Source organism: Aythya marila (genome assembly GCF_965140915.1).
Source record: "Aythya marila genome assembly, chromosome: 14".
NCBI classification, from domain to species: domain Eukaryota; kingdom Metazoa; phylum Chordata; class Aves; order Anseriformes; family Anatidae; genus Aythya; species Aythya marila.
This window is the reverse complement of record NC_139055.1, coordinates 18421393-18448123: the sequence shown is the minus strand read 5'-3', so window position 1 is coordinate 18448123 and position 26731 is coordinate 18421393. Positions and strand designations below refer to the sequence as shown.

Sequence of the window (26731 nt, the reverse complement as noted above, 5' to 3'; positions counted from 1 at the left end):
GAGCTGAGCTGCTCCAAGCCCAGAGCTCCCAGCCCAGGACTGAAGCTCGGCCATTGCCCCACTGGGTGACCCCTTTCTGTGGGACTGTGGTGTGGGGGGCACCTGGGGCCTTCTGGAGGGCTTGGGTGTGCCCTGAGCCTGGGCAGTGCACACCTGTGAGCGTAATATTGGTGTGTGTGTGTGCCACATCTGTGCGTTACACACCCATGTGTGTCACATTTGTGTCACCCCTGTGTGTGCCACAGCCGTGCCCACCGCCTCCATCCCTCAGGGCTCCTCCAGCCCCTTCCCCTGGCTGCCCCCCGCTGCCGGGAGCCGCCGATCTCGGCCCCTTCCCCTCACGGGGAAGCTCCGCGGCCCGGCCCCGCTCCCCACTGTGGAGGCTCGGGGCCCTCCCGGGCCTGCCCCAGCCCCAGCCCCGTGCCCCGTTCCCCGGCCCCGCGGTGCCCGCCGGTGTCCGTGAGGGGGCAGCGGCGGCTCCCCCGGTCCCTCCCCGGTTCCCCCCGGTTCCCCCCGGCCCCGTCCCGCCCCGTCCCGCCCCGGCCGGCTGCGGGGCGTGCCCGGCGGTGGCCATATTGGAGCTATTCCGCCGCCAACACCCGCGGCGGACACAGCCCCGGCCATGGCCGCCACCGAGCTGGAGCGCTTCGCGGTGAGCACCGAGGGGCTGGGGGACACCGGGGGGGACCGAGGGGGACCGAGGGGGTCCAGCCCGGCCCTGGCTGCCCTCCGGCAGGGTTTGGGCTCCCCCGGTGCTGCGGCTCCTTGCTGCCGGCCGCTGCCCCTGCTCTGCCCAAGCTGAAGTTTCCAGCTCCAGGCTGGGTGTGCGGGGCTGGAGGAACCGCAGAGCATAAAGTTGGGGCTGGGGGATGGAGGTGGGTTCAGCAGCAAAAGGTGGGGACACCACAACTGTCCCCCTGGGCAGCCCTTGCGGTGTCCTGTGTAACGCTACTGGGAGCCTGCTGGGCTCTACTGGTGCCTGCTCGGGTTTTCTGGGCTGCTACCAGAGCCTAAATGTTGCCCAGCCTGGGGGAAAATGGGATTGAATCTTGGGTTCGTTGGTGTGGGCACCTCACCGCCTGGTGTGCTTACGTCAATGCTCTGTCACTTTTTTTTTTTTTTTAAACTAAAAGTTCCCGAAGATGCTTGGCTCCCATCTGAGCACCGAAGGGAAATGGCTGCACTCCAGCGTGAATTCGGTGCCCGGCTCCATTAGGAGAAAATCTGCTTACTTTGTGCAGGGAGCGAGGGTGGGTTCACAGGGATCTGCAGGCTGAGCGCCTCGCTGCTGAGCTCTGCCTTTGGACGATGTTGCTGCTCTGCCCAAAACCTCGGGCCTGGCAGGAGCAGGGAGAGCAGCGTCCTGATCCCATTTGATGCAGGGCAGAGGGCTGTCCCGGCTGCTCTCTTTCCTTCATCCTCCGTGCACATCTCTGCACTGCCGCTGCTCCCCCAGCAGACTCGTGGAGGCCTCGGGATGAAGGTGTTCAGAGCTGTTTGTTCTGTAGGGCTTACAGCTTTCGTGGTGTCACTTCATGGCGCTGTGCCTCCGAGCGTAAAGTCTGAATGGGAATGGTTTGCTACTGCCAACAACCGATGATAAATTCATTTATTTTTACCAGCTGTTTGTATCTGCAGTGGGAAATAACGTTGAAAAAGCCCCCGCAGGAGGTTTCTGGTGTGCAATAATTCAGGCTATTCAGATTGGTGAAGCTATTTTAAGTGTCCGGCTGACACTGACATCCTGGAATGTAGTGACCCTTAGGTTTGGATAATGTGTTCTGAAAGCTCCCCAGATGCGTGCTGCCCTTGTACAGTCCTCCAGAATGCCTCTGTCTCCAGCACAATCAAGTTCCCTTGAAGTGCTGCTGTTGGAAATGACCAACAAAAGCAAATGAAAGGAAGCTCGCCTATAGAAAGCTGCCTCAGAGACAGCAGAATCGCACCAGCGGTGCTCAAGACAGCCTTTGTTTCTGTGAATGTCCTGCTTGTGAGGGAGGTCGGCTCCGGCCCCTGGAGGCTGCAGTTTTCTGCTGGTCTGCCCCGGGAACGTGACTCACCTTTGCCGTGGTCAGGGCTGGGTGTGCAGGCATCAGTTCTGCATACCCGGGTGTCTTCCTTGCAGCCTCCTCATCACACTCCGACTCAGCAACAGCCCCCTTTAAACAGCAAGTAATGACTTTGTGTAATCTGGGTTGTGGGTGAGAGTTTGGGTCAGTTATGAAACACTTTATGTATCGTCAAGCTCAGACCTTCTCCGTTGCCTCTTCTGAAAAGCACCAGGCTAGCAGAGGCACAGACAAGCAGCTGGCCTCAGCCTCCACGTTGGGCTGAGGATCACCGTGATGCCGTACGTTTTGAAGATGTCACAGCTGACTGGTGTGAGGGCTGTGGCTTCGTGCGTGGACGAGGGCTCTGTGACCATCGATGCCTGGTGAGGAGGGCCCGGGATGCGCACACAGCCGTGGGTGAGCTGTGGTCACGGTGCGGGTGCCTTCCTGCCACCCCGAGGTTCCTTCACATTAGCTCTCGGTCGCTGGGCTTTTATTGGCCACTTTACCAAGAAGTGTTAATTCATAGTAGGTCTTGTCAGAAAAACCACTGCTCTGCACAGAGGAGAGATGAATAACGTCTTCCTCACCAGAAAGACAGTGAGATTTGTTCCTTGCAGCAAGCTGCCGGGCGGCTCGGGGACTGTTTGGCAGCTACGTGTGAGCGTTACCTGCTGGAGAAGCCGATTTACACCCCTGCCTCGTGTCCTGCCCTAACTTTGTGGAGGGAGGGGAAGCTCTGAGCTGCCCAAGTCGTGAGAAACTTCATGCAATTCTGCTGCTGTTTGCTGTGAGCTCCTGGTTTCTCTTTCTGACTGCAAGGCTTCAACCCCTCCGGTGCGTGAGGGGTCAGCGTTAGGTGAAGGACTGTGCGGAGCGGGCTGAGGACAGCTCTGTGTGCTGTGCCAGGGTGGTTGCCAGAAGCCCTGTGGCTGCTGGCCCTAACCCTAGGCGTACATCTTCCTTTAATCAAGCTCTAGAGGGAAATGCTTCCGTGACTCAGTTCCAGTGGAAACTGGGGTTTGCTCGGATTTGGGCATTCCCCCTCCTTGCTTTTTGCCCAGCCGGTGGCACCGTTTGGAAGTTCCGGAGTTAAATTTCCCGTGAATGTTTGTTTATTTTCTTCCCCTCGGTTATTTTACCTTTAGCTTTCTGAAGGGTTTTCCCTGGGAAAAATCCAGGTGCTCCCCCATGCAGCGCCGAACAGAAGCGACAGATTTTTTCCCCGAGCTGCTGACGTGCGCCAGGAAGCGAGCCCAGCGGGAGCAGCCCTCTCCCTCCGTGCCCTGGCCGGCTCCTCTGCCTGCAGCGTGAGCTTTTTTTTGGGAAGGAGGGATGGGGAAATGGGCTTCCATTGGAGCAGGCGAATTGGTGGTTGCCTCTCCAATCCCTGCAGTCCCTCCCCGGGAGGCTCGCCTGTGCTTTTGCAGGAAGCCAGCCCCGACTGCTGCGACCGCAGGCCCAATTAGCTCAACCACAGCCCGCTGCAGCTGAACGCTTATTCTGGGGCTGTGCGCTGGGAACAAATCTTGCCCAGAAAGAGATTTTTATAGTTTTTCCTTCCCCGCTGTGGCGAATCCAGAGCATCCCTTCCTCTTGCAGAAGAGATGCAACATGTTGTTCTGCGTGGGAGCCGCTCTGAGCCGCTCGTAATCGCAGCGAGCGCCGAGGCAGTGGGTGGAAGGACGTGAGCTGGCAAGTGCTGGGGCCGTGCGTGCCCTCTGCGTCGGCAAAACAAACGAAAGCCCGAAAGAATAACTCTTTCAGGAGGCCGGCAAGGCGTCAGGACTCGGCGTCAGTGCTGTGGTGGCAGCTGTCAGCCAGTCCCCAGCGCTGCTGGAAGGCCACAAGCTGCCTAAATGTTATCTTCTGTAGGAGAATGCCAGCGCTGTCACCAGCTGCGGGGAGGGACACAGCCCCGTCTCCGAGTGCCCCCGCTGTCCCCGCTGGGCTCAAGGCAGCGCCCGGTGCCCTCGGTGGCTGCCCTGCTCCTCGTGCTCCTCTCCTTCCCGTGCTGCTTTGGCTCGGAGGCTGGGAGGGGAAGGAGTGGCGTGATGCTGCCGTGGCCTCTCCCGGGTTGTGCAAGAAGCGGAGGAATTTGGGAGGCCACGGGAAGAAGTGCAGGGTGGGGGTGTGCTCAGGAGATTAGCTTGGGTTACCAGCACCTGTCCTCAGCACCTTGCAGGCTGCGGATGGGAGAAGCTGCCCTGCTGGTTTTGGGTTAGCCGCAGTCCTCAGACGTGACCCTGTCGTGCCCTGAGCTGACGCCCATCTGCCTCTTCTTCACTTCCCCCACGTCCCTGCGGCTGCAGCGAGCTCCGAGGTTCGTACCCGAAGCTCGGCGCTCAAATATTTTAAGGGATTGTAAAAGCGCCGGAGGGGGACTCAAATATTCAGGGAACGTAAAAGTCCCAGAGCAGCTCAAGGGAGAAAAATGATCCCAAAGCCCAGGGCTCCTTGGTGCTTTCCTTCCAGAGCCTCCCCCTGCTGCAAGCGGCCTTACCCCAGCTCATGGTGTTTGGGTGCCAAAGCAGAGCCAGGAGGGGAGTTGGCACCCCCCAGAGCGGTGTGATGGGGGATTTTGGGGGCTCCCCAGGTTCCTCCCTGCTCAGCACCCTCAGCCTGCGGCTGGCCGGGCCGTGGGGTCGGGGGTTTGGAGGCAGCGCTCTGTTTAGATGTGCGGATTCCTCTGTGAAGCCAAGAAGCGTCCGTCTCCCACACACGAGGAATTCCTGAGATGTCAGACGGCTCGAGAGAGGTTCCCATGGAGCGCGCAGCTCTGGCTCCCTGTGCCTCGCACAGCCCGGGGAGCGCATCGCAGCGGGGAGCATGAGGTGAGAGCGCCCGCGCTGGATCCCTGCGGGGGGGTTTTGGGGCTGCCGCCGTCCTCCCTGGCTGCTGCCCCGAGCCTGTGCCACCTCCACGTTATGAGTGTGAGGAAACAACTCGGGGAATGTCTCCAGCATCACTTGGAGGTGAGAAGCCAGTGGGTTCCTGCTGGGGCAGGCTGTACTGCGCAGGAGCGCTCTCCTCGCTTCCCCTGCCTCTGCAGCTCCTGCTGGGGAACGCAGGTTATGCCGTGGTTTCACAGAGACTGAGCAGCCCCTTCAGCCTGCCTTTTCCCACGTGCCTTTTTCAGGTAGAGGTTTTCTTTTCTTTTCTTTTCCCATGGCCTCGAGTCTTCAGACTGAAGCTGCTCTGTGCTAACGCACCGGGAAGCTTCACGGAGGCTGCGTTAATCGGGTACCCAGCAGGCAGCTTGTTAACGTGGTGGCTGTGGTTTAACTCAGAGCTGCGTGCCCATGGGATGTAAAACTTCTCCTCCTGCTGTCGTCCAGGCAGTGTCCCGAGGAGACTTGTCCGGGGGCTGGGAGCCCTGCTTGGGAGCTGCCGTGGGGTGGTTGCGTAAGGCAGGCGGGGGGGGAAAAAGGAGACAGCGGTGACCCCAACTCTTGGGTTCCCATTAGAAGGTCTCTGTTCCCTTGTCTAAAAATATAAAGAATAGTTTTTTATTTTTTTTGTAATCGGGCAATAAATTCTGGAAACGTATGTGGGAATTAGGCGTGTTTACTCTCAGTGGTAACTAAAACAAATCATCGCGGGGGCTGATCGCCAGCACGGCCTGTTCAGCAGCTGGGCTGTTACACGGTGGGGATCCAGCCCCTTGTTAACACCCCCCAAAAACGGCCCCAAACCTTTTCCATGGCACTTCGTAGGGGCAGGTGCTCAATTCCTCTCTTGGCTTCGTCCCACATCTGTTTGTATTTCCCCTGGATGAACCAGGAAGGATTTCTGCTCCTCTTCCTCATGGTCACAAGGAAACGAACACGAGCTGGGAGCGCCGCTGGTGAGCACGGGGAAGTCTCCAGGTGGATACAGGGATGGGATTATTCTTCTGTCAGACCTGGCTGCTTGAGGAGTTGCATGAAATCAGGAGCCTGAGCACGCTGTGACTAGATAACGTGGAAAAGCAAGGAGCTGGGGCAGCGTGCTGTGCTCCTGGCTGCCTGATTCGGGGTCCTCTGTGAACAGCCCCGAGGAGAAGCTGCATTTGTGTGCTGGACGCCGCCTGGCTTTGGGTGGCTCGGGGGGGCTGGAATTCTCAGGCTGCTGGAAAGCTGAACTTTCTCATCCTCTGAGGTCATCGGAGAGGAAATGTCTCTCATTTTTCGTTCCACAGTCTCTGCCTTAACCAACTTTCCTCATTCTCAGAGGCTGTGTTCATGTTTGCAAAGCACCGTGCGCGTAATGCCCGCAAAGCCTCCTTGGCTCCTTCGTGAGCTCTCCTCCAGGGCTTCTGCGACAGGGCAAAATGCAGGTTTAATCCTGCCTTAATTAAGAAAACCCTCCCAATAAATTAATTACTTCACAGGTGTTTTAGGGAAATGGTAAAAAAACAGACTATGGGAAGGAAACACGTGGAACTTTGCTTTTAGTAGAAAAAACTGGAGGGGAGTTTCAGCCAGGAGCAGTCAGTTTGTTTGCAGGGAATTCCATCGATGTTGCCTTCACAGGTTGTGGCTGTGTCATCTCGGATGCTGTGGTGTAAGGGAGAACGAGGAGCTGTGTGCTGCCTTCACACCCAGCGCTGGAAGTCGGAGCTGGTGTGTTCAGCCCCTGCCAAGTCGTGTGGCTCTGGAGGACTTTGGTTTTGCTTCTGGAAGGCAGGCAGGCTGCTGAGGCTGAGGTGAGGCTGAAGGCAGTGCCTGCAGCGGGGCTGGCTGCTCGCAGGTGCTGGAGGGAGCCCCATTACCTGGCTGCTGCCATCAGGACGAGGTGTGCCTGGAAATCGAGACTTCATCCTGGCACCAGGAGCTTGGAGACAGGGAAGGAGTCGAGGAGCTTGCCCGAGGAGTGCTTTCCTCAGGAGGAATTTTGCTTTCTGCTTTGACTTCCTGACTGCCTTCCCGCGGGCAGGTGAGCACAGCGTGGTCAGCACGCTGCCCTTCTCCATGCACAGCGGGGCCTGTGCTGCCCTGCAGCCAGCCCGGGCCACACGGGGTATTTGAAACACTGGCACTGCTCCGGGGCTCGTTTTGTTTCCTCCAGGATGCTGAGCGCTGCTGCCCTCCCTGCTCTCAGGGCTCCTGCATCTCCCTCGAGAACGGCTGGCCTGGCCCTCAGCAAACAGGGGAGAAAGCCCTGCTGAAATTCTCAGCTTGTTTCAAAACGCACCAAAACAACAACTCACACTGCTGCCTGACTGCTGCCCTCGTTACGGCAGCGTTCGTGTTCTGGGTTGATTGCAGACGCCGAGCCTTGCAGGCTGGCTGCATCTGCTGGCAGGAATTCAGTTCGGAGCCTGACCTTGATGTTTTTATTAGCAGGTGAGCTGTGTCGGGCTGTCCTGGAGCAGGGCTGGGCGAGCAGGGGCTGCCCGAAGGGGCCGGTGGTCCTGTCCTGGTGCTGCAGGAGGGGGCTGTGGGTGGGCTCCGCTCTGCACCAGGTAGATGCAGCACACAGCTCTGCACAGAACTGCTCCTGTTCCCAGGGCTGCTGCGCTCGTGTGCTTCCTGGGTTGGATGGGAGGAACAGACAGAGGGAACCTCTCCCGTTTTCTCTTCCTTACCCCATTACCCTGCGGTCGCTGCTGCCGTTGTTTGCCCTAGCGCGGTGCCTCCGGAGCCTGAGTGACAGCCGAGCTGCGGGCAGAGCAAATGGGGTTTGGCTTTGGGATCGGCAGCACCTTGGACTCCATCCAGCTCGTCGCTGCCTACAGGAATCAAAGGAAGCCGTGTGTTTCAAGGGCACTGGCAGAAACCCTTCCCCGAGCTCTGGCTCGCTGGTGCGCCCACTTGGCGAGCCCGTGAGCCCCTTGGGGTAAGTGCACCCCTGTCCCACAGCAAGCAGCAACAAAACACTGAAAAGAAGAGGAAAAGACGGCCTGTGCAAATGCATTTGGGCTCTCTCTGAAGCACGACCGAGTTTTTGGTGCTGCCGTGCCTTGCTGGAGCCTGCTTTAGGAGCTGGAGCGGCGCTGCCCGTTGCCTGGAAACCTTCCTGCGAGCCGCGGCACTCAGCGCCAGCAGAGCAGGCATCGTGAGCCTCCTTCCCAAAACGGCATCGCAGGCTCTGTGCTGGGCTCTGCTCCTGTTTGCTATCTGGAAGGAGAAGCAGCAAGGTGTCGTGGTCCAACTGCCTGATTTGCCCCGGAGCCAGCTGCTCGCCGTGGTGGCGCTCGGCGCAGAGCAGGGAGCTGGGTGCCTTGGCCCAGAGGGGCAGAGCTGGGCCTGCGGAGCCCTTCTCAAGTCACTTAGCGTTTGGCTGAGCCCTTGGCCACCTCGAAACCTCAGCTGCCACTCTCTTTGCCACAGGAAGCCTCGAAACGATGGCTGTTTCCGTGTAGTTAGGAGCGCATCGATCCTGCCGGCACAGCGCAGGATCCTGCGCGAGGCCGCCCGCAGCTCGGCGGTGGCTGTCCAGGGAGTCCCGAGGGACAGAGCTGGGCTAAAAGCCTCTGCCAGCTGGTAACAAGCGGAGCAGGAAGCCGGGGGGGTTGTGTGTCGGGCACAGGAGCTGCTTCGGCTGTTTACAAGTGGTTCTTGTGATTTAAACAGTTTGTGTAACAAAACCGAGAGATAAAGGAGGCTCTGACCCAAGATGAGGTAGAGAGGTTCCTGATTTGTTTGGGAGTCTCGTTGCAGACCCAGGGAGATGCACATGGCTTATTAGGTCACTTTTGCTTTCCTCTTGAATTAATTTAAAGTCTGCCAGCCAGCCAGGGCTCTCCTCGGGACGTGCTCTGCAGCCCCGTGGTCCAAGGCTGGGTTTGGCAGGGACACGGAACAACTTGAGCCAAGCAAAGGACAGATACCTCTTCTGTCCCCATCTTTTCCTGTCTGTGGGTGGTTTAGGTCCTTCTGCGGGGTGATTGTGGCTGGGGCATCCCCTGAAACCATCCTGGTGAAGCCCTGGGGACGAGTTTGGTTCCTGGTGACACAGGAGTGAGCGGAGAGCAGCCTGAGCCGCGGTGGCCCAGCAGCCTGGTGGTGCCTGCCCCCATCCCTGCAGCACCGCAGCTGTGTTCTGGCAGCCTTTGCCTTCTGCTCGATGGCTTTCTGCTGTTTGCTTGGGGTTTTTTTGGTTGTTATTTGGGGCTTTTGGAGCAGTTCATTGGAGTGGCGTTGACTGTAGAACCCGTGTGCTTCCCCGGTACCCCTGTGCGCCTGGCGGGCCGTCCCTGGCTGGTTTCGCTGGGCACTGACCGTGGTTGTTTCTAAGCCAAGCTTCCCGTACAGGTGATCGGCTTCATCCCCTCTGGGGGAGGGAGGAGACAGAAGGAGACACAAAGTGCGTGTGGGGGAGGCAGGAACAGGAACAGCAGAGCAGCAGTGGAAAACGGCGCGGTCACAGATGGCAGAGCCGGAGGGATCCTCGCCCCGCGCCGAGCAAACAGAAGCACGCGGCTTGGGGCAGCAGCGAAGGAAAAAAGGGTCAGGGAGTCAGGGGAAAGGCAGAGCTGGTCTGGCTGAATTCTGTGCTGCAGGACTGAAAATAAAAGGCGAGGAGGAGGGGGAGCAGCAGCAATAAGACACAGTGGGGGCATTTCCCTCGTTAACCACCCCCAGCTGCATGGAGCTGGGACTCGTGCTAATATTTACTTTGCTTTGTAGCCCGGTAGCGTGGCTCTTTCTGAGGCAATTCCCCAGTAAGAGCAGTGCTCTCCCCTCTCCTTTGTTTTGTTGGTGGCTGTCAGAGGGTTCGAGATGAAGCACAGCAAAGCACAGGGTGCTGTGGGCAGCATTGGGGTCTGTGCAGGGCCTCTGGGGTCTGTGCAGTGCCTCTGGGGTCTGTGCAGTGCCTCTTCCATGGCCTTGGTGCTTCCCCTCGGGTCTCTGTCCCTGCAGCTCTGCTAATCTGTCTTTTTCTCCCTGCCAGAATGAAGAGAAGAGGAACCTTTCCCTGGGGGGCCATGTGGGCTTCGACAGCCTCCCGGATCAGCTGGTCAGCAAGTCCGTCACGCAGGGCTTCAGCTTCAACATCCTCTGCGTGGGTGAGCACAGCCCTGCGGGGACAGGGCTCAGCTGGTGGCCTCGGGAGGCTGGGGCCGTGTTGGTGGAGCCCTGCTGGGACACAGCCTCGGCAGTGACGTAGGGAGAGGCTGGTGAAAGGCTTTAACATCCCCTTTCTGCCTTCAGCGAGGGAAAGGGGCAGGAGGTGTGTGGAGGGGCTGCCAGCGCAGGCACAGAAAGAGGCAGGGGGGTGCAAGGGCCGTGGCTGAGCCTTGTGGGTCAGACCAGAATTGCTCCTGGAGGTGGTGAGGGTTGGTCTTTGCTGTTGTTGGCAATAGGAAGGGCTAAGGGAAGGCAGCACGTGGTGGTGTTCAGTCAATGCTGCACAGGTGTCACAGGGGCAGGCTGCCTGTGACATATCTGCAGGACTGTCCTGGACAGCTTGCAGGCACCGAGGCGGATCTCAGCAGCTCTCTGAGTGCTGTGCAGAGCTTGCTTTGAGCTCAAAATGAAGAAAACTTCCACCAGCTGCTCCCTGTTGTTTCTTTATCCAGCTGCCCACCAGTAAGGGCTGCTTCTGTGTGTGGACTTGGCAGGCTGTGTGCTAAGATCAGCGTGTACATACACCTCTGCCTTTTTTTTGAATGTGCAGCACGCTTTTTCCCCTGGTGCCCTGACCCACGCTGTCCCTAAACTTTATCGTGGACAGGTCCCAGCTTTCACCCTGGCAGCATGGTGGAGGCAGTCCCAGCCCCGCTGGCTAAAGGCAGAGCTTCTCAGAGGGCAGAGTAGGAGCTGCACAGCTGGCTTTGGTGTAGCTGCTGTGTGGAGGGAGGGGGAAAGGGCTACAGCAGGACGGGGTTTAGTCCTTTGACACATTAACTGTGCATGTTGGGCCCCAGGATTAGGGGTGTGGAAGAACTGGGAGCGAGACTGTGGGCAGTCAAACCCAGAGCCTCAAAAAACTCTGCTAGAGCTGTGCTCTCCAGCTTCTGTGGTGCAAAGTCAGCATCGATGGAGGGGAAAAGTTGTGTGTTTGTTTGCTCTCTGGTCCTCAGTGGGGAGATGGGACCGCAGTGCTCCGTGTTGGCTCTGCAGTAAGGCTGGGAGGCCTTCGAGACTGCAGCTGCCTTTGGCCAATTGTCTGATCACCAGCAACTTATTGCAACCATTCCCAGTGTAAATTGGTTCTGCTCTGTAATTAATCCTCCTCAGAGTACCCAGGAGCTAATAACTTCTCCTCCCTAGGCGAGACGGGCATTGGGAAGTCCACGCTGATGAACACTCTTTTCAACACCACGTTCGAGACGGAGGAAGCCAGCCACTACGAGAGCGCCGTTCGCCTGCGGCCGCGCACCTACGACCTGCAGGAGAGCAACGTCCACCTGAAGCTCACCATCGTGGATGCGGTTGGATTCGGGGACCAGATAAATAAAGACGAAAGGCAGGTCTCGTGCCATCTGCTTGGCATTTCTGGGCTCGCCTCTGATGCTCAGGCACGAGCTGTAGCTGTTTGCAGTGCAGCAGGGGAGGTGTCTGTGCTGTGTTAACGCAGCAGCTCCCTGCAGTGCCTCTGGCGCTGGGGACTGGGTGCAGAGCGAGCTGGGAGAGGAGCTAAAGGGACAGGGGAGGTTGCAGGAGGTCTTTCCAGCAGAGAACAATGTCTTCCAGGAGTGGGAGCAGTTAACAAGCTGTCCTCAGCACACGGCTGGGAATTATCTGTACCGACAAGGCTCGGTGGCTCTGGATCTGTCTTGTTTAATTACACAGACATCTTGTTCAGGCCCCAGGTAGAGGCTTTCTGGGACTCCAGGGTCTCTCCATGGTCATCTGGCGTTGCTACAGCCAGATGGCTCAGCCCTGAGACCTGTGCAGAGCCTGATGTGGGGCTGTAGCTGTCTTTTCATGCTCCACTGTCCTTAGACTTTGCAGTGCAGCCTCAGCAACCTTTGGATTATAAGGTCTGTGTGTAAGTGCCACTTCTCTTGTTATAAAGCTAAATTATTGGAGTCTTATAGCCGTTCTAAATGGCATCACGATGTGTCTAGGAGAACTCCTGAAGTCTTCGGGCTGCTTCATTGTGAGCTGCAGTATCTGGGTTGCTAATGGTATGGTTTTAGTTACAGGCCGATTGTTGAGTACATTGATACGCAGTTTGAAAACTATTTGCAAGAAGAGCTGAAAATCCGCCGTTCCCTCTTCAACTACCACGACACGAGGATTCACGTCTGCCTGTACTTCATCACGCCCACCGGGCACTCGCTCAAGTCCTTGGACCTGGTGACGATGAAGAAGCTGGATAGCAAGGTAAGGAGCTGGGGGCTGCGCTGTGCGTTTCTGGAAGTGGGGGCATTTCTGCCAACATGAATTGTCATCTGGAAGGCTCTGCTCGAGTGCTGGACTCTTTCCTGCACATTAGCTAAGCAGTTTTTAGGACTTTGGTATAACTTAGCCTGGTGTTTGCTGAAATCTTTTGTTTTCTCACCGGCTTTCTTGAAAAACAGCAGGTGGAAAACTGTTTTCAAGCAAGCTGGAGTGTCTGTCACTGGAATAACTTTACCCGGATCAGTTCATTTTTATCAAAGCTATCAACTGCATCTCTAACTCCTCTTTAAAGGAGTATAGCTAAGGATGCATTCCAGCTCCTACAGTTGAATTATGGAAACTGCAGAGCCACCTCTGCTGTCCTGATGCTCTCTCTGGGGGAGAGGGGCTGGACGCAGCCGGGCAGTGAGCTTCCCGAGGCAGTGGCTGTACAGAGGAGATGGGCTGAGGAGAAGCATTATCTGTGCGTGATGGCGTGTGTGTGTGAGGGGCTGGAAGTGCCAAACGATCTGTTAAGAGATGAGAATATCTTATGGAATTACAAATGCGGAGAGAAACTCTCAAGGTCATCAGTGTCCTGGAAGTGGGTTGTGAGAGGGGCTGGCTGGGGTCGTTCCTTTGTGCATAAATGATGTCTGGGGGCAATGGGTTACTTACTGCTGGTATGCCTGCAGCTCACAGGAGCTTTCTGACACAGTTCTGGTTGTCCTAGCTGACTTCCAGGGAGCCGCAGGAAGGCTTCAAAGGTCACTAGTGACAGCAGCATCTCTTCCATCGTAGCAAGAATTTCCTGTCTCTAAGAGCAGCACTCAGCAGCGCGGTGGTTCCTCGGATGGCAGGCACCGATCAGCTCACACAGAGGGCAGATGAGGCAGCCGGGACCCTGCAGGAACTGGGGATGCCCTGAATTGTATCTAGGGAACATGCTCTTCTCTGGCTCTTGTCCACGTGCAGCTCTATTGGACTTTCCTGGTGGGAAGAGTTCCCCGTGGCAGGGTCCCTGCTGCTTGCCCTCGCCTCCCGGGGCAGCTGGCCTACTTTTCCTTGGCCCCACTCCAGAGCAGGCACTGGCTTCCCACCCCAGTGGCCTGTTTGTAACCACGGGGCCTGTTACACTGCCTGCTGCAGGAATCCGAAAACTTTCCCTTAATAAACTCTGTCTCTTGGCGTCGTGCCAGCATGACATGTTCCCAAAAATATGTTTGGAAGAAGGTTTTTTTTGCACGATTCCCGTTGGTGCTGGTGGTCCCACACCGCTTCTGTCTTCCTTCCCTCCTGCAGTCCCTGCTTCTCCCACCTCCTGGCTGGCTTTAATGGGGTCCTTGCTTAGTTCCAGAATAAATCCTTTGTGCTTGTGCAGAGGTGGGAACTTTGTGCACACACAAGCTTTTATATTTCTAAATTTCCACTGAAGTCGTCGTCTCTGAAGTCGCTTTGTCCGTTTGCTCCCAATTTCTGGATTTTGTGGTGTGGCCTCACACAAGGATGCACAACAAAACAGAGGTAGAGCCACTGATCTCCTGTGCATGTCAGGGCTTTGGTGCATTTCTCCAGCAGTGTCCTCCCAGGATTTGTGTGCTTCCAGGCACTCCTGGAGGATCGGGGCCTGGCAGCCCGTGCCCTTACCAGTATCCATGACCCATTTGTGCTGGGAGGCCAGCGGGCGTGCAGCTGGGGCACGCTGCCACACCTCTGCCTTGTGTGAGCACTCCCAGACCTGGCTTTCTTCTTGGGAAGCTTTGTGGGGCTGCTGGCCTCTGCCTTACAGCTGGAGAGTGGGGAACACGGAGGCAAGAAGTATAGGGGAGGCTTTGCTCTGCTGGGTGAGGAGGGTTGTGCAGGGACCTGGCTCAGCGACACTTTCCCTGCTGCTCACCGGTGGCTGGCATCAGCTGTGGGGCAGGCTCTGGAATGTGCTGGGTCTGTAGGGAGCCTTGCTTGAAGCATGAAATTCACAAAATCCCTCCTGGGGAAAGCTGTTTTCTAGACAGAATCTCCCATTGTGCTGTGCTACGCTATTTGTTGGGCTGAGCTCGGGGCCAGCTGTTGCAGGGGGGATTTCCTTACAGCCAGAGGCACCTCCAGAGCTGGTGCTGGGGAGATGAGGAGTGGTGTGGGGCTGGCTGCTGGGCAGAAACTGCGTGTGACCTGGCCAGGGGTTAGCTTCCCACCGGGCTTAACCTGGGAAAAGGAGGGGGGAAAATAATACAAAGAAAATTGCATCGATATCAGGCAAAAAGGTGATTTATCGATTTATTTTAACCACATCCCTGCCTGGGAAGCGATGGCCTAACTGTGTGCTGCTGTGGGCATCCTGGGGCTCCCCGTTGGCTGTCCCTGCAGGGTTTGCAGCCTTCATCTGCTCTCACGAGCTGTGGCTAATTGCTGCTCCTTTGGGAGCTGACACATCCTAGGAGGGTCAGCAGCCAGTGACAACACCTCGGGGCCAGCTGTGCCCCTGCTGCGGGGCTTCTGGGTGGCATCTGGCTGCTGTCCTCGGGGGGCTTGCGTCTGGGAATGCTTCGGAGATAGGGAAAAACCCGGTTTTATTTCACAGGGTGGAAATGCATGTGGTCTTGCTATATTAGGGAAAAATAATTTTCTATCAACTTACTTATTTGGGCACATTCTTTTAGGTTTTATTTTTGGAGCTGAGCAGCGGCTCTGTGGTCAGCGAGAGCCGGGGAGGAGGCGCGCTCGGGGTGCGTGGAGCTCGCTGCCTCAGCTGAAGCACAGACTTCCTCTGGCCCTAAATTCCAGCCAAGATCACCAGCACGTGGACTGCCGGTCGTGCAGGCACTGCGCCTGGTCCAGTCGGATGCCAACCCACTAATTAATGTCATGATTTTGATGCTAGGTGGTTAAATGGAGCATAGGGCTCTTCCACCGCGAGAGATTCGGGTGCTGCTCTGGGATTTTGCCTGCAACAAAAGGTGAAGATCCTGTAGGAGTAAGAGTGGAGGCAGAAACCTCCCGTGGTTCTGGCATTACTTTTTGACTGGCTTTTTAAAGCCTGTTGAAGAAGGAGAGGAGAGGTGGCTTTCACCTCTAGCTAGCTGTGCATTGGCCTGCTTGGCACTGACACGGTGAGCCATGGACTGTGGCCTTTGCACAGACGTGATCGCCCTCCTAGAGCACCTTCTGCACAGTCCTTCTGAGTCCTCTCCCCTTTTTATAAAAGGATGAGCTCAGTCTGGGCTTAGACAGCTTCTTGGGTGTCAGTGCTCAAAAGCAGAGAAAGGAAAACAGCAGGATAATTACATGTTGATCCAGGTAGCACTTGTTAACCAGGGGATTTCAGCTTGGGGATTCCCAAGACATGCATGAAATCAAAAGAAAAACAGTAATTTATATATAAATAAATAAAATAAAGGAAGCTGTAAGGGAAGAAGAGGGAAGCACAGAAGTACCCCTAAATGCCCTGGAGGTCTCAACAGTCCTGGAAAGCTGGCATTGAGCTGGAAGAAGGTAGCATGGTCGGTGTAGCTGCATTCCTGGTAGGTCCTGATGTCTCTCTCTGTATTTCAGAGCAGCTGCACGCATTTTGTCAGGTGTCAGGAAAAGACAGAACGATCCAGGACAAATTTAGCTGAAAAAAAAATCAGCCTACTGCGAATCTTTTGCCGCTAATTAATTGTTGGCATTTGTTTCGGTGTTGGCTATTGATTACTGGAAATGCAACAGCTTGCCAAAGCCCTTTTGGGGTTTGAACTCCGTGGCAGCACATCCTGACGGACTTGCCTTCTGAAAGGGTGAGGAACGTGGTTAAAGGGACCCAACCCAGCTTCGTTTTTTCACTTTGGGGAAGAAGAAGGGGGGGGTAGGCTGGCAGAAAATGGCCTGATCCTGCCCTTGGTGCTCCTTTGTCAGTGTGCCTAGCGGGAAGGGCTGCGCACAGCAGCTCCCTGGCAGTGCCTTTCCCCTGCAGGTGGTGCTGAGCAGGGGCTGGGTGAGCCCTGAGCAGTTTGATGTGGGTCTGGGCTGCCTCTGCTAGCAGGTCAGTGAGACCCAGCTGTGGTCACGGCCCCTTCTGCCTTGGTAATGAGGGCAGCTACCCGCTGAGGAGAGCGGGGAGACCTGCAGACCTTGTTCTGTGGCTTTCAGGCCCTTGGTAAATGAGGCCAGATCGGTAGCTGGGGATAAAAAAAACACAAGTTTCATCTTCTCAGCATGAGAGAAGCGAGGCTTCATTGCACACAGGAGGTTCCAGGGCCGCGTGGCATCCTGAAGCTGTACCTGAGGCCGTAGCTGAGGTCGTGCCGCTGAGCTGGGGCTGGGACCCAGCTGCTGGAGAGGCAGCCTGCTGGCACCAGGAGCAGAGCTGCTGCTTGTTAGGTGGCAGAGCAGCCTGCTGCCTTCTCAATGCCTGAGTTTTACTGCTCCGAGCCTGGCTGCTGGTCAGGCAGACGAGTTTTGTTGTTGTTTGTTTAAGCAGGGGGTGCACTTGGCTGTTCTGAGCCCGGCAGTGTTTATTTAGCAGGCTCCCGTGGCAGATCCTGCCCTGCTGGGGCTCCGCAGCACAGAAGATGTGGGACACGGCCCCGGGGGGATGTCCCCACCCCGCAGCTCGCAGGCAGCTTTGTGAAACCCAGGCTGATGAAGCCGGGTGGTGCGGTGAGCCCGGGGACTGCTGGTGTGAAACCAAAGCTGAGCAACAGCAGCTCGACAGCGCATCTCCTGCCTGCCGTGGGGCACCCTGCACCTCCCGGGGGGGCTGTGATCCACCCAGCCTGCGGGTTGGGATCCTCGCCGAGGGGCTCGGGGTTCCTCGGGCAGCATCTGCAGCTGCTGGCAAAGCATCTGAGGAGTCCGTGCTCCTTCTGCTCCAACACAGGAAGGTTTCACGTAGCCTCACAGCAGCACTTCATCCTCGCACAGCCAGAGCGGAATGGGTGATGAGTTGAGATGTGACAGCTGAAATGTCTCTGTCTCCGCTGAAGCGTGTAACAGAATGCACCAGCAAGAGCAGGGGCTTTGATCTGCTCGCTGCGTGTGCGTTGCAGGCTGTTTGTCTTCGCTTTATCTGCAAGTCCTCTAGTCAAAGCACTCCTGGGGAACTCTTCCCTCTAGTGTTCAGCTGGGCTCGTGCGGCAGCTCGCATGCAAAGCGTGGCACCTGGGTGGCTTTAGGAGGTGGAGAGCAGCCACAGGGCACGGCCTGGGCCATCTGCACACACCCAAGCTCCCCGTGCACCTCTCTGCTGCGTTCTGTTTGCTGGGCTCTGTTTTTACCTGGCTCTTTTTCCTTCCTTCTGCTGTAGGTGAACATCATCCCGATCATCGCCAAAGCAGACACCATTTCCAAGAGCGAGCTGCACAAATTTAAGATAAAGATCATGAGCGAGCTGGTCAGCAACGGTGTGCAGATCTACCAGTTCCCCACGGATGACGAAGCAGTCGCTGAGATCAACTCGGTGATGAATGTGAGTAACGCTGCCAAGTGCATTGCTTCCAGAAGCTGTGACAAATTAAATTGCTGCGCAAAAATACATTTGAAAGGCAAGTTTGGTTGGGTTTGTCCAGATGCTAAATATGTTTGAAAGCTATGCTGCGGATCTGACAGATGCCTAAGGCTATTGCATACAAAATTAATTAAAATGTGGCTCTTATTTAATCTCTGTGGGCTCTCTGGAGACACTCAGCTCAACCCTAAAATTTGTTTTATTGGATTTTGAAAAAATACTTTCTTCAAAATTCATTTTTATCTGCTTTTAGGCTACTTATCATTTGAGGAGGGAGAGACTTTGAATAAGAAATTTACAGTTAGATTTACATTAAGTCTTCCACTTAGGGAAGCTAAGCAGAGAGAGAACAATTTAAAGCAAAGAAGAAAAAATGTGTGACTCTATTTTGCCCTTTTTAAAATTAAAAAATCAATTTCAGATGCAGTGGAAACGTAAAAAAGAATTTCAAGTTTTGGAATTTGGCTTTGCTCCCAACTCAGAGTTTATCTTTTGGAATAGAAAGAGTTGAAATGTTTTCATCATTTTCGTGTTTTTCTGTTTTTATTGTGTTTTCTTTTTGGCTTAAATAAAAAGCAGCTTTTTCATCAAGACGAATATTTTTCTGCAGGGGTGTTCCAGGTTTAAATGCTTTGGCTTTTCTTTCAATCCTTTATTTTTTCCCCCCAACTTTCAAGAATCAATTGGTAGGTAGGTCAGTTAGATACCTACACAGCCACTGTAATGGTTGTTTTTTTGCTGAATTCATGGGCTGCTAAAAGCTTTGGAGGAGGCAGTGCTTTTAAAGTACAGGTAGGTGTTTTGGGGAGAGGAATGAAAGCGATGTTTGCCGTGTGTCCTCTTTTCTCAATCAAAATCCTTCTGGCTGCCTCCCTGCCAGCTCCGTTCCCTCCTAAAGGTGCGGACTGCTGCTGGCCTCGTCCTGCTGGATGTGCAGTGGCTCCGTGGGGCTGTGCAGGGGGCACAGGGGCTGGTTCTGTGCTGGCTGCAGTGACCCCGGCACGTGGCTTTCTGCCACCGCCCCAGAGGAAAGGAGCAGTGAGGTGAAGGGAGCCTGAAGGCGACGACAATGTGTGTTCCTGATTGAAGTTTGCCTTGCAGCAGGCTGGCAGAACCTGGGGAGGGCAGGGGGTGGCTCTCCAGATGAGGAAGCATTTCAGACACTTGTGCCTGTGCTGCAAGTTCAGGAGGGATCGGTGTGCTGAGCCTCAGGTGTACCTGGAGAGCAACGTGCCTGCTGCGTGGCTCTGCAGCCCTGAGGATGTTTCCGTGAGGCTGGTGCCACGTTTCATTACTGTCCTTGGTGCTTTGCAGCCCAGGGAGCAGTGAGCACGCCAAATGCTGCACGTGGCCCAGCGGGCTGCGGGTGGGCACTGGAAGGGACGAGGCGTGTTTACGGCTGTCTCCGTGCTTTCTGCGAGGCAGGAAGTGCCCCGCTCTTGGCACGCCGAGAGGCTGCAGCTACAAGAACAACCTGACAAATGGGGAGAGGAAGAGCAGTAACGAGCATGGTGTTCCCACAATATTTCCGTGTTTAGGTCAGTCCAGCCAGCGCCGCTCGTTAGCTGCTCTGCTGCGCCACGGCCGTATGCTGCTCTCTGCCACAACACCACGGATCAGAGAGGAGACTGAGGGCTTCTCTGGAAGGATTTCTGCAGTAGATCCTGGGTGAAGGGGCTCTGGTGGCCAGGCTGATTTCCCGGAGGTTAGCCCACGTGCTAAGTCCCTGCTTGACTCTGTTGCAGGCTCATCTGCCCTTCGCTGTGGTCGGCAGCACGGAGGAGGTGAAGGTTGGGAACAAGCTGGTGAGAGCTCGGCAGTACCCGTGGGGAGTGGTGCAAGGTAAGGCGCTGGGAGCTGGGCACACAGCTGCAAATCTCCCTGCCACGTGCACAGGCACACGCTGGCACCCTCCAGCTCTGCCCTTCCTTGTGCATGAAGGTGCCTTGTGCTAAATGCTGGGGCTGTGTCCCCTGCAGCCTCGTGTGGGCCAGCCAGCTTTGCTTTGTCTTCCCACCAGCATCTCAAATATGTTTTCTAAGCTCTGCTGAAATTCCCACCCAGTCTGGCATGGCCAAAAAGAGTCCCTGCATCCCAAAACTTGGTTACCCAGCATGGGATGACAGGTAGAGGTCTGTGGGAGGGGAATTGGTGGGGTTGGGCTGTGCATGTGGCTGTGCTTCTCCCTCTCGTGCGTTCTGCTGACTTCTCGCCTTGCTTTAACCAGTTGAGAATGAAAGCCACTGCGACTTCGTGAAGCTGCGAGAAATGCTGATTCGAGTCAACATGGAGGACCTCCGGGAGCAGACCCACACCCGCCACTACGAGCTGTACAGGAGGTGCAAACTGGAGGAGATGGGCTTCAAGGACACGGACCCGGACAGCCAGCCCTTCAGGTGAGCGGCACTGCAGAGCCACGCTCGGGTGCTGGCAGCCCCAAGAAAAGGGGAGGTCTGTGGGTGCTACCTGCAGTGCTGGGCTGGAAAACACTAGCACTGGGTTTGAACTCTGCAGCTAACTTTGGTGTTCCCTTCCCTGCCTGCCTGTCTTTAAGCGAAGCAGACAGGCACGTGTTTTCCCCATCCCTAAGTCATTGGTGTCCAGAGCCTGAATTTCGTTTGCTTTCTTACCCAGCCTACAAGAAACATATGAGACCAAAAGAAAAGAATTCTTGGGTGAGCTCCAGAAGAAAGAGGAAGAAATGAGACAAATGTTTGTTAACAAAGTCAAGGAGACGGAGGCAGAGCTGAAGGAGAAGGAGAGAGAGGTGGGTGTGCCAAAAACCTGCAAAGGGAGCCCAAAATACAGTCAGCCACAGGATCTGGGTCTCGGCAGTGTATGAATCCTGGAAAGCACATGCAGGGCTTGAGCAGACCTCGTCAGCCACAGCACAGAATCACACACACCTTCCCCCACCTAGGGGAGGGGATGCTGAGTAATGTTTTCAAAACAACCCGACTGGTTTAGGTGCCTCAGAAACAGGAATCTCCCCTGTCTGTGCAGGAGGCTGGGCGGCTGTTTGGGGAGTGAAGGGTGGTGCAGAGCGTTTCGGTGAGCATTTAGGGCAGGTAGGCTTAACCCGTGGAGGCTCACTGGACAGCAGAGCAAATGGGGCAGCTGGGCAGGAGTCCCAAGGGTCAGCGTGAAGCCCTGGGAACCAGCACCACTGGAGAGGAAATAAATGAACCATCTTCAAAGGGGTGAGGAATGAGAGAGCCCACAGTGTCCTCAGCCCTGTGGCAGGGCTGCAGGCTGAGCTGAGATCCTCTGCGACCTCGCTGGTTCTCTTTGCTTGATGTGTGGGGTCAGGCAGATACGAATTTGTCTTCAGCTGAGAGGCACTGGGTGCCCCGTCCCCGCCAGCTGGGCAGGTCTGTGTGGTGCTGGGGAGCTGTGGGATGTGGGGTGATGGCTCCTGGGAGTGGGGCTGAGCTGTGCTGGGTGCGATGCTCAGGGCACTTGTCTCCTGCCAGCTGCATGAGAAGTTTGAGCACTTGAAAAGGATACACCAGGAGGAGAAAAGGAAGGTGGAGGAGAAGAGGAGGGAGCTGGAAGAGGAGATGAATGCCTTCAACAGGCGGAAAGTAGCGGTGGAAACCTTGCAGTCCCAGTCCTTGCAGGCTACCTCACAGCAGCCACTGAGGAAGGACAAAGACAAGAAGAAGTAAGTGACCAAGCTTCAGTCTTTCTCCTCTGCCGCTGGCAATGCTGCGGGTGTGTTCAGACTAACGTTTTGTCAGTTACTGACAGGGAAAAGGGGGTTTTGGAACCAGATTCCCATCCTTCTAACTGCCTAAAGCAAAGGAAAGACGGGGACCTGCTGTGCCCAGGCCCTGCCCTGGGGAAGCCCTGCTGGCTGCAGGTGGGCTCCTCAGGTCGGGGCCATTCTCTAAAGGTTTGGGGTCTGGCAGGATTGGCTTTGCCTCTGTGACAGCCACTGCAGGCAGTCATGGGAATGGTTTGTTCCTGGAGAAATAGAGGCTGGAAATCAGCTGTGTTTCCTCCCTGAGAGAAGTGGGGACAGTGTTGGCAGTTTAATGTCTTACAGTTGTGGTGCCCATCCTGCAGCACCTTGCTGAGGTCTGTAAGGTTGGGGCCCTCTGCAGAGTGCTGTTTACGTTCAGAGGCAGAGCTGCAAAAAGGGAAACAGCATCCTGGGCTGAAGCAGCACTGGAAATTCATTAGGGCCCTGTGTGAGACAGGGCTCCCAGACACGGTTCTGCTTGTGCTGAATCGCTGAGAAAGCTCGCTTCCCCTGAAGGCAGAGTTCTTATCTTAGCTTGCTGCAAGTTAATTGACATTGCTGAAGCCAGCAGGAGTGTGGAGAAAGGGTATAAAAATAATGCTCTCTCAGCTGCCTGGTGGTATAATGCTAGAGCAGCAGTGGGGTGAACATGCTTCCAAAAAGAAGGGTTGGTGGTGGTCCTGCTTACGTTCAAGCCAGTCTTCAAGGAACAAAACGAGGTAAGCTGCTGTGCAAGGTGGTCATTCTGTTGTTCCAGCACTTTTTATTAATTCGTCTTGTGTGAAGGAGCTCTGGTGTCTGAGTTGCGTGCTGTCACGTCCAGACCAGGCAAACAGCAGTGCCTTCTGAGCCTTTTAACGATGAGAAGAGAGCCTGGGTGTTACCACTCCCAGCGACCTTAAACTTGGCAGCACAGCACCTGGCTTCACGTCGCTGCTGAGCTCCCGTGCTGTCACTCCTGTGCCACGCGCTGCAGCGCTAGCAGAGCTTGTTCTGCCTGCTGACGTGCTGCTAATTTGTTCCCTGTGAAGGAAGATAACAGCCCGTGCAATTCAACATATTTGCTCCCAGCATAAATGTGTCGGGGTTAAAAACAAACCTTCCCCAGGCCTGGCAGCTCGCTCAGGACAAATCCAACGCAGCCGCTTCCTGCCCGCTGCCGCCGTCTGCACCACAAATAGGCTTCCTGCGGGGCAGCCCACCTGCAGGCACTGCTCCAAACCCTCCCTTTTCCAAGCCCTCCCTGCTCCAAACCCTCCCTTTTCCATGCGGTGCCGGGGATCAGAGGCCGGCCGGGTGTACAGGGCGGTGCTGTCAGTGGGAGCAGAGCCAACGCAGTACAGGGAGGAAGCGATTCAGGAGGGTTTTATTTTTCTTTTTTTTTTTTAATGACCCTGTGAGCTGGTTCCAAATAGGGCAGGTGGGGGTCTCTGCTCAAGCAGGGCGATGAAATACTGAAATGGAAACTTGAAGGCGAGGCTGCTCCCCTGTGCCTTGCCTTGTCAGTGACCCCGCTAACCAGATCCTCCTTCATCTGGGGAAGCTCACAGGGGAGCTCACACATCAGTGGGGTCCTTACGCTCCCCGACAAGCAGCATTCGTGTCTCTGCCAGCTGGCTTAGGGAATTTGTTTCAACCAAATCAGCCTCGGGGACAGCTGGGACTTGTGGAGCTGTGGCAGGCAGGATGGGGGCTGAGCAGCACGGGTCAGGCTCTGCCTGCGGCTTCAGTGAGCCAGGAGCTGAGCTGCTGGGGCTGTCCTCGGGCAGCAGGGGTGTCAGCCACCTCCGATTCATCAGTGCCCTGTTAAGAGCTGGAAATGAAGGAGGGGGAATGAAGGTAAGGGTCTCCGGGGGGATTCCTTTGTGTCTTGGTGTTAGGAGAGCTGGTTGAGCCTCTTACATGTCATGTTTTAACACGGGGTTTAATGGAAAATGGAGAGGGAAGAATTGCAGGTGCGGAGAGGGAAAAAAAGTGTCTGTGCTGCGCCGCTTTGTGCAGGCAGCTGCCGAACAGATCGCGCTTTGTGAGCCTTGTGTCAGTGCTCGCTCTGTTCTGCGAGCCCTCGGATGCCACAGCAGTGTTTGGCCTTCTCTCTTCTTCTTTTTTTTTCTTTTAAACGTTTTGCTACGTTTTGCTTTGGATTAATTTTCATAATTTTAATTCATGCTTTTTTTTTTTATGTTTTGTTTCTTTCAGTTAATCACACACAGACTTTCAGGCCAAGAGTGGACTTGGTGCTTTCATGTGTTAAGTTGCTTGAGTTCCCCACCTTGTGACCCTTCTCATAACATTGTGTGCGTGGACCAAAGTGAAAGAGAAAATGAGCATCTCCGGTGGTTGCAGTGTAACGACTTGCTGTTATCTGTGCAGAGTTATCAGTAGGTTCAAGGAAGTAACTTTACCATGTACATTTTTTTTTTTTTAAACAAAGACAACTAATCCCTGAGGCAAGGTGCTTGGTTCTAAACCTAGCGACTGAGCAGCCGTGCATAAAATGACCGTGACTGTGTCTGAACTCAGCTTACCCAGCAGCTCAGTGCTTGCTTTCTAGAGTTTTAATACTTTGTATTGGCTAAGGTGACTGCTTGAGCCCTTTCTCCCTCGTACGCCTTCCTCTGCACATGCATAGATGTGAGAAGTGGTATGAAGAGTGCTGAAACGTTTATTTTTCTAACAAAATCTGGATTTGAGTCAGTGTAGAATGGGCGAAAAACCCAGTGCTCAGAATTTCTGCCCTGGGAATCTTAGTCCAAGTAACCAACCCTTAATCCCATAATTATGTATTTTAATTCCAAATTTCTCTAAATATTTTCTTCATCATTTATAATATATATATATAGAGAGAGAGAGAGAGAGAGAGAGTGGTTAATAAAACTCATGGGACAATGTTTTGAATTTTCTTTACTGCTAAAGTAGAACTTCTATATAGAAAGGATTTCCGTAAGGTGGTGGTTGTATGCTGTGGACCTACAGGCTTCGTGCAGCTCTTCACGTGTCATTTACCAGCACATTTACCATTGTGTAAAAAACTAAGCAGTCATCTTTCCTTTTAGGTTGTTTAAAAAAAAAATAAATAAGAAAAGCCATAGACATGTGCCTAATCAGGAGAATCAGGAGAATCCCCTGATCATGATTTCTGCACCGTATTTATGCTGATAAGCTCCCTTCCTCCTAGAGGTGCTTCCCTTTACCCCCCTCCCATGCATAGAAATCCCAGCCTTGTTTTCCTGGGTAACTGAGCTTAGAGGAATAATTCGGATCAATATTATTTTATTCCACTCAAACCACTTCGTAATAAAGCAGGACAGTAACCGAGTAGAGACTGACTAGCTTGTTGTCATGGAAAAATAGTTGGACCCAATTCCATCAGACAACAGACTAAGAGAAAACAAATATTTTATATAGCCCCCACGTAGTGTCTTCAGAGTTTAAAAAACACTGGCTGGCTAGGTGTTAGTTGTGAGTGCGTGCATTTTTTGGTTATTAACAGTAAAGGATTTCCCTTATTATATTTTCTTAAAGACTTGTCAGTGAAGCAGTTAGCACATTCCTTCCCTTGCAGGCGGGGGCATGGCCTCGCAGCTGGGCCTTTGCAGGTCTGATGGAAGGCAGCATCCTGCTGGATGAGGTTCTTTAGCTTCCTGATCCCATTACAGCAGCTTTTTTTTCCATAAATACATGCTCAGGTGTTAAATTTTCACATAGACATTGGCCTCTTACATAGATGTACTGAAAACGACGCCAGTGTTACTTGGTGCTTGTGTGCAAGAACCTCACGAGAACTTCACAGGTACCTTTGGGAACAGACCTGCAAAGAGGAGAAATTGTCTGCACTTCCTAGGAGTCTGCTGAAAGCTGAACATGTAACTGTTCAGGCTGTGCCTCTAAGTCAGATGGAGTTTAAAGAGTAACTTTGAACTGTTCAGAGGGCTAATGCCCTTTTCTCTAAGGGAGACATGTGAGGGACGCAGCCCGTTGTTACGTACAGGAAGACAATTCTGGCTGACAATTGACTGAAATCCAATCATGTAACAAATTAGGGGCATGATTTTGATTATTACTGACGAGAGAAACTCTGGTGCACTAATTGCCTGAGTAAGCAGGGCTGGGTGGTTAACTGGTTGGTTAACTGCTGTGCTTCTCGAGGCCGATGCTACCGACGGCTGGAGGAAAGCTCCAACTGACACTAGTGCGTATGCAACCAGCTGCCTCACCACTGCTTGTCCAGTCGATATTTTTGTCCTGATCTCATGCTGCAGCCAACAAGATCTATGCAAATGACTTCTTTCTGCCCTGGCTCAACAGAGATCAATTCCTTTTTCCTAGAATAACAGATAGTTGAGAATAACGATGATAGCAATAAAAGAGTATAAACCTTCAAACCCGTGGGCATTGTGGAGAAATTCCCAGCTTTTTCTGAAGAAGACATTCAGAATGTATGTAACAATATTTTAATTATTATTATTATTATATATACGTTGACTTTCCTTTGGGCTGGATGTTCCTATTTCTTGTAGTTATTTGTCGGCCTCAACTTCATCAGGGTCAATCAACTCTTCAGAGCAATCAACATCAAACTCTTCCCCACAGAACTCAGTTTTTTTTATTCTCTAGGACTTGATTCTTCCTTCTTGACTGAGACAAGATTTACATATGTGGTATATAGGGTAGTTCTGTATCTTATTTTTATTTAACGAGCTACAAACACATTGTGATGCTAAGCTCCCTCCAGTCTGAAGATTTACCTCTTGTAGGCTAGAAATGAAAGCAAAGCCTCTCAGAAGTGGCTGAAGCTGTTCAGTTACACATCTTTCAGCCGTGTCACTCATTTATCTGTAAAAGGTTGGTATTAATGGGAAAACTGTCTCTTTTTTTTTTTGTCATTTAAACATTGACCATCATGTATATTGTCTGCTTTCTAATTTAAAATGTGTTTTTAGGGGCTTTAAGTTTTTGCAGGCTTCGTGTCTGATTGTGGTGAGCTCCCCGCAGGGTGCAGAAGGGGCGTTTAGCTCAGAGCAAGTCTGAAGAGCTCTGGGGCTGTGTCCCTGCGGGTTTAGCAGGCTTCTGACGCGCTGCATCCGTTTGCTTTGTCATTCTGAATGTGTTGGGTTTTTTTTTTTTTGACTTTCAGTTCTTTCCACTCACTTTGTACTTTTTTTTTTTCTTTTATTAAATCTCACATGTATTTTGA

The 26731-nt window shown here is 54.1% G+C and overlaps 1 protein-coding gene across 2 annotated transcripts; it reads left to right on the top strand.

The window, feature by feature from the left end:
• The first annotated feature begins 575 nt into the window (after nt 1–575).
• Nucleotides 576–26731, top strand: SEPTIN8 (septin 8). 2 transcript variants are annotated; one of them, XM_082771432.1, is made up of 10 exons: nt 576–652; nt 9930–10044; nt 11252–11447; nt 12130–12310; nt 17589–17750; nt 19535–19631; nt 20017–20185; nt 20424–20556; nt 21263–21453; nt 23734–26731. In XM_082771432.1, exons 1-10 carry the CDS (start codon nt 623–625, stop codon nt 23735–23737), a joined length of 1278 nt encoding a protein of 425 aa, XP_082627558.1. In that variant the 5' UTR covers nt 576–622; the 3' UTR covers nt 23738–26731. The 2 variants fall into 2 exon arrangements, with proteins under 2 accessions (XP_082627558.1, XP_082627557.1); XM_082771431.1 differs by having other exon boundaries at nt 12124–12310.

Bases quoted from the DNA above. Each gene is read 5' to 3' on its own strand.
- SEPTIN8 (XM_082771431.1), top strand. From the start codon at position 623: ATGGCCGCCACCGAGCTGGAGCGCTTCGCG. The intron at 653-9,929 runs GTGAGCACCGAG...TCTCCCTGCCAG, and splicing joins CCGAGCTGGAGCGCTTCGCG to AATGAAGAGAAGAGGAACCT. The intron at 20,557-21,262 runs GTGGGTGTGCCA...GTCTCCTGCCAG, and splicing joins TGAAGGAGAAGGAGAGAGAG to CTGCATGAGAAGTTTGAGCA.